The 10649-nt window shown below is 41.6% G+C and overlaps 1 protein-coding gene across 1 annotated transcript; it reads right to left on the bottom strand.

Annotated features, from left to right (window-relative positions):
* Window positions 1-6619: 6619 nt before the first annotated feature.
* On the bottom strand, window positions 6620-7560 carry LOC111379920. The gene has a single exon (XM_023003366.1). The coding sequence runs from the start codon at window positions 7285-7287 to the stop codon at window positions 6784-6786; it is 504 nt and encodes a 167-aa protein (XP_022859134.1). The 5' UTR covers window positions 7288-7560; the 3' UTR covers window positions 6620-6783.
* Window positions 7561-10649: the final 3089 nt, after the last annotated feature.

The following is a 10649-nucleotide window of genomic DNA, read 5'->3' on the forward strand; positions in this document are numbered from 1 at the left end:
CTAGACGGGGGATTTGAGTCAGTTCGAACCTTTCAAAATGAGGAACTAGGTCCAGAACCAACTTCAAGTACGCAATCATGCTACCATCTTTGGCTGCAAAGTTTCCATTGACCTGGTTCACTATAAGTTGAGAGTCACTGCTCGCCAGGAGCCTTCTGACCCGCATCTCCTTAGCAAGTCTAAGACCTGCCAGAAGGGCCTCGTATTCAGCAGCGTTGCTCAAGACTTTGAAGCCGAACCTTATTGTACAATTTAGTTTGTGGCCTTTCGAGCTTTCCAATACGATCCATGTCCCAGAGCCAGTCTCTCCTGAAGACCCATCTACGAATAGTTTCATGTGGGGAGCTCGGCTGGTTCCATTATCGCCTCCATTTCTGAGGTTTTGGCAAACTCAACCATAAAATCAGCAAGGGCCTGGCCCTTGATGGCGTATTGAGGTCAGAACGTTAAATCGAACTCACTGAGTTCGATTGTCCATTTTAGCAGGCGTCCTGATGCGTCTGTTTTCTGCATCACCTACTTCAGTAGGAAATTGGTGAGAACTTGAATTGAGTGGGCCTAGAAGTACGGCCTTAGTTTTCTTGAGGCTGTGATAAGGGCGAGTGCCAGTTTCTCCATGTCTGGGTTGCGTATTTCAGTTGGAAGAAGTGCTTTGCTGACGTAGTACACTGGAAACTGGCGCTCACTTTTTTCTCTGACTAGGACGGCATTGACCGCCACGTCCGAAACCGCTAAGTACAGCAATAGTGACTCATCCGGTTGAGGTTTTGACAAGAGGGGCGCCTCTCCGAGGTGCTTTTAAGCGCCTGGAAGGCTTCCTCACATTCCAAAGTCCATTGAAATTTCTTTCCTTGTTTCAGCACATTGAAGAAAGGCAAGCTTTTATCTGTGGCCCTGAAGATGAAGCGACTGAGTGCGGCTATCCGACCATTGAGGCCTTGGACCTCCTTTGGTTTCTGAGGTGACCTCATCTCTAGCAAGGCCATTATTTTCACTAGATTTGCTTCAATTCCTCTTTGATTGACAATATACCTCAAGAACTGACCCGATGCCACTCCAAAGGTGCACTTGAGAGGATTCAATTTCATATTATACTTTCTAAGTATCTGAAAAGTTTGGTCAAAGTGACTTACGTGTTCGGCTGCCTGGAGGCTTTTGACTAGCATGTCGTCCACGTAGACTTCCATGATTTTGCCAATGAGTTCGGCAAACATCATGTTGACCAATCTCTGATATGTAGCTATGACATTCTTCAATTCGAAGGCCATGACTTTGTAGCAATACAGACCTCTGTCCGTAATGAACGATGTAGCTTCCTCATCAGGTCGAAACATGGGTATCTGGTTATACCCTGAGTATGCATCCATGAAGCTCAGTAGCTCATGTCCAGCTGTGAAATCCACAAGTTGGTCTATTCTTGGAAGTGGGAAGCTGTCTTTAGGGCAAGCCTTATTCAGGTTTGTGAAGTCTACGCACACCCTCCACTTCCCGCTAGGCTTTTTCACTAGAACCGGGTTGACTATCCACTTCGGATAGAGGGCTTCCCTTATGAAGCCACTTCGGCTAAGCTTGCTCATTTCGTCTTTCAATGCCTCGTACCTTTCCGAATTGAGGGCACGTCTCTTCTGTCTATGGGGGGCACAAGAGGGGTTGATGTTAAGGTGATGGCAACTGATTCTCGGATCTATTCCCACCATATCTTCATACTTCCATGCGAAGACATCCAAGTTCCTTTTCAGAAAGCTTATCATCTCTACTTTTGTTTCAGGGGACAATGCCTTCCCTATACGCAAGACCTGACTGGGGTCTTCTGGGTTGGCGGAGAAAGTCTCCAATTCTTCCATTGGGGTCGCATTTAGTTCATAGTCAATTATTCGGAGATCTAACTCATCAAAGGGTGCCCTTGTTCAGGGGTCTCTTCCATATCGACATCTTCCTCTTGCTCAAAGGTATGCCCTTGCTCAGGGGCGTCAAGCATTTCCACGTCTGTACTGGCTTCAGTGGGAACTTCAGTTATGATTACATTAACAGTTCGGGGCTCTGACTTTAGCATGAGTTCAAGTAGCATGCCCTGGAGCCCATCTGATCGCCTCAAACCTTCGCAATCCCATGTTCAGTTGGGAATTTCATGCACAAGTAGTGGATGAATGTGACGGCCCAAAGATCTTTCAATGCGGGTCTGCCCAATACCCCATGATAGGTCGATCTGTGGTCCACCACTAAGAATTCCATAAAGTGTTGGGCCACTAGGGGTGCTGAACCCATCTTGACGAGCAGAGTGATCCGCCCTCATGGAACGATACTGTCTCCAGTGAATCCAAATAGTGGGTCGGCCATGGGGATCAACCCATGTTCAATCTGTATTTTGTCAAAGGTGGAGCTGAATAATATGTTCACCGAACTTCCACTGTCGACGAGCATGCATTTGAGCTCGTTTCTGACCACTACGGCTCTCACAACCAGTGCGTCGCAATAGGGATGGTGAACTCCCTGAGCATCTTCCTAGGAGAATGTAATTGGGGCCATCCTGTTGGCCTCTTGAGACTCGTTCACAATGTAAGTGATCATTGGTGGGTCCTTCGCTTCCCTTGTATAATTCCTTTGGGCATTCCTTGTGTTGCCGCCGACGTGAGGTTCCCCAATGATAGTGTCGATTTCCCTGATGACTTGGCCCCCAGCAAATGGGGCCTGATCTCTCTGTCTGGACTCTCCTCGGTCCCGAGATTCTCTTCTCTGGGGTGACTGCTCTCTGTGCCTTCGATCTCCCCTGTTCGGGGAGACAGATCTGCGAGGATAGTCATTCCTCCTGGAGAGATGTGGGTCGATCCGATCTGAGCGTCGAGGAGCATCTCTGCATTCATTGGTGTCGTGCCTATACAGTTGATGGAAAGTGCAAAACATTGCTCCTTCCAAGGGCTTGTTTGATCGTTTCTTTTTCTTTTTCTTGCTATCGGTTCTTTCAGATGGCCCTGCTTCACCAGGAGCATTTTCACATGCTAATACCGGCACTGCATTTAGTGTGGCAGAAGCCAGTGTCTGTCCGGAGGTGGGAGCTATTATGTGACCTGCCTGAGTCCATTTCTGAGTAACAAGGTGTGCTGTGGGTCCTCGACCTACCTGCCTCTGAGGCGGAGGGAGTCCCTACATGGCACGGTTTCGGTGATCGATCATTTTTTCACTCATAATTTCCGCTCTCATCATTTCCACCAGTTCGTCATAGGTGGAAGGATTCTTGCTGTACACGTCCCTCCAGAACAAAGTGTTCATGTTGAGCCCGTCTTTCAGGGCTAAAAGAGCTTCTCTGTCAGTGACTTGTTCACAGTAGGTGATTTCGTCTGTAAACCTAGAGAGATAGCTTTCCAGCGTCTCCCTAGAGGCCTGTCTCATATCTTGCAGGCGTTGCACTGGTGCCTCTCTTTCTCTGCGTGAGAGGTATTGATTCAAGAATACTTTTTTCAAATCTGGCCAACTTCTAATGCTTAGGGGAGGAAGCCTGCTGTACCACACTTCGGCGGCACCGTCTAGTGTTAAATGGAAGGCTCTTCATTTCAAAGCGGGCGAGGCTCCCCTTAGGCTCATCTGTGTCATGTACTTGGTGAGGTACTTCTTCGGGTCCCCCTTTCCTTCATACTTGGGGATCTTAGGGGGCATGAAATTTGCTGGCATTGAGAAGCTTCGAATCTCCCTTAAGAAAGGGAGGTTATCATCGTCGTCGTCAATCTCATAAGATCGAAAGGGCCCATCTGACCCTTCATCATCTTGAATGTTTTGGGGAGGTGGATGTGCCCCTCCTCGACTCCCCCAATCAACTAGGTTCCTCCTGTCCCTCCTATTTTTAGGAGGAGGAGGGGCCTGTTCTTGTTCCTGATACTGCCGAACTGATCTTCTCACTGGGCGGACCCTATTGCTAGGATCCTCCCCTATCCGTTCGAAAACGCTTACGAATCCCTATTCTTCATATTCTTGAGGGAAGTTATCCCCCAAGTGGGATTCTAATGGCTGGCTCCCTTGCACATAAGATGTGGCATCGGCACCCACTTATCTTTCGAGAGGGCGTTCTCTGTGCTGACTGGTGTGGCATCGGGAACGAGATACTGGGACTTCCTGCACTGGGTAAGATCCTTGGAGCATTTGAGAGCCTGGGTGACATCGGGCTTGCATGAGGAGTTCATGCATTGCCATATTCTAAGCTGCGATATCTCTCATACCTGCAACTATTTGAGTCATTCCTTCAGTGAGCATGGTTATTCTTCCACCTCAGCGACGCCGGTGATGGGGTCTTTGATGAGTAACATTGTTATGGAGCACCTCTTCTTCAGAGGCTTCTCTCATGGAATTGTCATCTTCATAGTTATAGCTCATCCTATCTCCTTTTTCAAGGGTGGTGAGAACTTGGATTGTAACTCGACTTTGTTCTTTTTCAAGAACGTGCCCTTTTCAGGGTTAGTCGCTAGTTTTCTGGTAACTTTCCAGTGGAAAATGCAGAACTTTGAACGGGAAGCGTTTCCCACAGATGGCGCCAATCTGTTGACCTTGAAAATTGGACCTTTTACGTGGCCAATCGATAGCTACTCCACGTATTCCTCCCTGCGCACAATCAACGTACGGTCAGACGCACACGACCGGGACCAATTTGGGTGGTGGCGACCGTATACACTCCGACGGTCAAATCTGGTTCGGGTGGTCGGAACAGTACCCAGAGGTTGTGTCAAAAACACTAAGTGGGAGGAGAAAATATATAAACTTGCTATGGAGTACTATGTAGTAAGAGTTTCATTACTTTTGCCTCTCGCCAAATATTGGGTATTTATAGGTGGGATACACCATTGGATGTGGGACACGTATATACATCTGATGATATGAGGCGTCCGCTCATAGGCGTCAATCAGCCACGTCTGTAAAGTGGGCGGACAGTTTGTTTCTCCCGAGTTGAGTTGACATAAAGTTGATAAGTCACATCAATTAGTTTCATGGAGACGTCAAATCAATTTAAACCTTAGGTGCAGAGAAGATCTTGGCAAAAATCTCTTTCTGAAATTGGCGGAGGATCTTCTGACAGAGGTCCACTTCTCCTCGGTCTCAGGGGCGAGGGCGCTTCGGTCAGTTCAGCAGGATCGCCTATGTTTTGCAGCGTGTTATCAGGTCGTTAACATTGGTGAGATCACTTCGAAAACACTTCGGATGTGTGTCTATCAGATCAGATTGTGTGGTGGTGGGCATTTCGAGACGGTTTAGATAGAGGCGTAACAATTACTTATTTTTATCTATTTATTGATTAAGTCGTTTATAAATTCTTTCAAACGGAGGCATAATCTTTATGTCATCAGCAAAATATTATTATCTTTCGGGCTTGTGAGTTTTTCTTTATAATAATTTATATCCAGATCTTATCTCCAAAGGGAACTACTGATTCCTCTCATCTATTAAGGAATTTTCCTCCACAAAATATGAATATCCCTCTGTCGGCCCACCGACTATCGAAACGTACACATAATGCTAAAATGAAACTCAAGCAGCTGCCTATTGGCATAATTATAAACGTCTTTTTTTTTTTTTCCCACTTCTTTTATCGAAACATAATTATTACAACCAATTAAAAAATCATCAAACGAATCATGAAAAAATTATCTACTAATTGAAATTGTCAAACAAATCAAGAAAAAGTTGAGTTAACATCGAACTCGTTGTTACCAACCTCCTCTTCCTTTTTTTTTTTTTTTTTTGGGGGAAATTTTTTTTTTGGGGTAAATCAAAGTTGAAAATAACTAAAGTTTACCATATTTAGTCAAAAATTCTGGCAAAAATAAAATAAAATATGGCTATTGTCCTTTATAATTGATTCTAAGAAAGGAGGTATTTTGACCCCCCCACCCCCACCCCCGAGCATAATGTTAGAATGTAAAATCCACATCAGTAGATTCTAGAGACTTCCTAATTAGCTAGTTATTTTCTCTATAACTACTAGAGTTTGTACACATTTTTTAATTGATTGGATTGTAGTCTCCAATCCCTCCTTCCATGGAGATTTCATTTCCTCCTATTATGGAGTGTCTTCCTCCTTTTATGGAGCTGTTCATTTCCTCCTTTCATGGAGTGTAATTCATCTTCTCCTTCATGGAGTTTAATACATTGTTTCTCATTCAATAAATTCTAATATAGAAAGCAATATATGTGGTATGGAAATACTTGAATGATATAAAATTAATTGCTCGTGAATTTCTTTGCTTTTGTTTTTTGTGGTTGTTGGGTTTTTGATACCCAATAAATCCCGGGCTATGATGTTAACGTGGGTTAATATTATTTCATAGGCATAGACTGATGAATGAAATAAGTCCAACAACCAAGTGCATAAGCTACACCCGACCCAATTGTATTCTCTTATGGATGGCTTGAATTTTGGTCCGTTTACCCCTTTAATGGTCCAACTTAAAGCCTGACCCTGAAGTATATATTTGGTTATAACCCTAGCCACTATCTGATGATGATTGTGTGATTTTTGAGAGAAGAAAAAGTGAATCCCGGCTGCCCCCCTTTGTGTGAAAAAAGGTGTCCAGAAGTGTCCAGAACGCAGTAGATTAATATTATAAATTTATATTACTCTTCATTTGATTAAAAAAACTTCACAAACGGCATTCATTTTCAATAATAAATTTAAGGATAATGCTACTGTACACATTCTCATATAGAGGGAATTCACGTACAATAAAATAATCATGAACCCCTCCATGTGAGTAATGTGTACTTCATGATGAGAAGTATACATAGCATTTTCCTAAATCTAATTTATGGTTGACATTTTCGTTGAAACAAATCATAAATCAAGCGGTTCAGAGACAAATTGAAAATCCTACGGCTGTAAATAAAAACAGCGAGAGAATCATTACTTTCTAAGCTAAACTGTGAATAATGGAGATCGAAGCCAGATGAATCGGCGGAGGAGATAATAGGCCGCCGGCCTTCCTTTGCATACTGCCGGAGAGCCGCCGTAATCAAGTGATCCACGGTTGCATCCGGCGACATCAACACCTGTACGGCTCCAAGGCTCCTCTGTATCGTCACATTAAGAAGCAGCTTCGTCAGCGCCGGCTTTCCCTGCGCCAACACCAATTCAGTTGAACTCACAATATCATTTTTCCTAACCAACAACTCCGGCACCGTTCTTGGCCTCGGTAGCATCTCCGCCACTACACCGCCGTTTTTCTCATGAAACGACGATGCCTTTTCAGATAACCTTCCCTTCTTGTTCTTCTCGTTGCTTCCTTTCCGATTAATCTTCGGCGACGGCATTTGGAAATTTATATGTATATGTTCCGGCGTATAGTAATTAATTACCTGAGGGGGCGGTAGCGGAAGAAATGGAGGCAGGGGAAGCCTGGAGAGGCGGAGGAGAGGAGGCTCTCAGATTCCAGGTCGCCGGCAGCGGACATATATATATATAAGCCGAAGGGTATTGCTAGTACTTGCAAGAAAAACAAAGGGCAGATGAGAAAGTTTAGGCGACGAAAAGGGGGTATTTATATGGGGCTGGGAATGAAGAGAGAACTTGGAAGGAGTCGAGAATGTGGATATTCACATTCACTGGTAACCGCCTAACTGGATTAGCCGGTCATTTATATTACCGGTTGCGTTTGATATTCACATCATATTTCAATTACACTAATTAACCTTTATTCTTTATTACACTTATATTTTTAATTTTTTCTAAATCAAATTCTTATTTTTAATATTTCATTGATAAAAAATAGTGTACTTAATCATATTTTCATCCAAAAATATTGTTAACATGTTTTGAAATGAAGGTCGTCTGATCAAATATTTAATCTCATTTTTACACCATAATTTTTTATTTTATTTTAATTACAATGAATAGATGAGCAATAATAAGAAGAGTAATGGTACTTAGCATCATCAATGTTAAAACAATCCGTCTAAATGGTACTAATATGATATTAAATAAGATGCATAATAAAATAAATAATTTAATGTTATCTTTCATTGTGCTTATCATTTAAATTGGCGATTTAGCATAATTGATGCTAAATAATATTATTCATAATTAAAAATAATTTATATTAATTTGAGAAAACGAATGCAATTATTTGAGATATAAATGTAATGATACAAACGTGTTTCTAAACAGAAATTCTGGACAGTGAAATGTGGATTAACGTTTGCCAATTATAGTGCACGTTGATGAACGTGGACTGAATTTAACGAGTCAGAAAAAATAGCTATCTTGACCACGCCTTTGCTTGACACGTGTCCCGTGGCGACGAGTTAAGCTGGAATCTTCTCTCCCATTGTTTATCAGACCATTCCACCAGCTCATAAATATAAAATTAATTAAAAAAATATTGCTTCTAAATAATTTGATTGACCACCTCATTCTTTCAAACTTGTTAAATGATAATTTTTTTAAAATAATAAATTTAATGCCTCTTGTCTTTCATTCCCTTGCTTCTTGTTATAGTTAAAGTAAGAAATTTTTTTTTTCATCAATTTTAATCGTAATTTAAGTTTTGCCAAATATGCACGAAAAACATCGCCTATGTTACGCTCCAATCTTATACGTCTCGGAACGTACAGCAACACATAACGACCCGATCGAAGTGTTTTCGAAATGATATAGCGATTCCTACTACTGACCTATCGAAGCACCTCGTCCCCCAGAAGTCGAGGTCAAGTGGACCCCGATTAGAAAATCTGCCGTCAATTTCAGAAAGAGATTTGTGCCAAGATCCTTCCTGCACCTAAGGTTTAAATTGATTTGACGTCTCCATGGGGTTAGTTGATATAACTTATCAACTTTATGTCAATTCAACTCAGAAGAAACAAACTGTCCGCCCACTCTACAGACACGGCTGATTGACCCCTATGAGCGGACACCTCATACCGTCAGATGTATACACGCGACCTACATCCAACGGTTCATACCACCTATAAATACCCAAGGTTTGGCAAGAGGTAAAGGTAATGAAACTCTTATTACATAGTACTCCATAGCAAGCTTATATATTTTCCCCTCCCCCTTTATCATTGATTTGTATAACCCCTGGGTACTGTTCCGACCACTGAACTTGACTTGACCGTCGGAGTGTATACGGCCGACACCATTCCGGCTAGTTTCGACCATGTGCGTCTGACTATTCGTTGATTGTGCACAAAAAAAAACACGTGTAGTAGCTTTCAGTTGGCCACGTGAAAGGACCAATTTTCGAGGTCAACGGCCTCATATCCCAAACTCGTAAATATTATACCTAACGTGACTTGCATTTTTAAACATGTGGAATCTAGGTCAAGCTGCCAAGACCCTTCTCGACAACTGTTAGAAGACAAAATTATATTTAAATACGTTCAAAGAGGAGTCAACATCCAGCGGACACGCATCGTGTATGGGGCAGCATTAGGATTATAATGTAAATTGGTTTTATTTATTTAAAAAATGGAGTGTAGAGTTACACTCAAATAATAAGAACCCCAACAAAATGGGTCCCTCCCTCTAATACAGAATGCATCCATTAAACATTTTCATAATAGCAAACCAAGTGCAATGAATGGAATTTGAGAAACGTAAATTGTCGGACCAAATTAAATTAACCAAAACAAACACAGTTTTTTTCTTCAAAAAAGTGAAATGATAAAAAAAAAAATTATTTTATAACAATATTTGTAAACAATGAATTTTATTTTTTCTTTCTCCTTTTGCTGCTTGTATTTATTTTTAGTATGTAGTAGTTTATGAGTAATACTATTTAGCCGAGATCATAATCCGAGTCTATATGGTGCTAATGTGTCATTAAATGATAAATCAAATAAAATAAGTCATTTAATTTCACCTTTCATAGACTGTAGATATAACCCCAACGGAGTTGAGTAGCATTATTCTTAGTTTACAAGTTTATGTAAACTAGTTTTGTAAATAATCAATCACCATATGCAAAAAACATTAGAAATCAAGAAAACCCATTTTACTCAAGAAACCTTTGAAAAGATCCACAATTTTCCAAGTATTCTTTGTATGGATGCAGCAGGTGACAGTTCAGCTAATTTGCAAGGACAGTTGAACAAATGTAGAGATTTCCCACAGTTGTGAGAGAGAGATGGTGTTGCCGGGTTGAAGAAATTGCCCCTAAAAAAGTGTCTGCACCAGCAACAAATGCATGGTCGACAGCAAAATAATGATTTTCATCCATGAACGAACTCGCATGTACCTAAAATGAAACTTCGAGTATCTCATCGTCCAAAAATAACATTCTCCAAACTACATGAAATGGAAAAATGGTTGTAATCACTAGCAGATCCAGGATGAGAGGTGAGCATAGACAGACGCTCGAGCAGCCGCCTAATATAAGACAAAAAAAAAAAAAATTCCGACGGATCCAACACCCGACAAGCACCGATATTTGTATAGATATATATATACATGTACCAGCATAGCCTCCATGCATACATTGGCAGGAAATAATAAAATAGGACAAGGGACGATTACGCACAAAACTATGATATTGGATGAAAATCATCTAGAAGAACAAATTATGCACTACAACAATATGTTAAGGACACCAGTGCAAAAAAACAAAATAATAATAATAAAGAACAGGGACTGAGATTACACAGACGCCATATATTAGGGATCGTTTGCACAAAAA

This window comes from Olea europaea, unplaced genomic scaffold (assembly GCF_002742605.1).
Source record: "Olea europaea var. sylvestris unplaced genomic scaffold, O_europaea_v1 scaffold2062, whole genome shotgun sequence".
NCBI lineage: Eukaryota > Viridiplantae > Streptophyta > Magnoliopsida > Lamiales > Oleaceae > Olea > Olea europaea.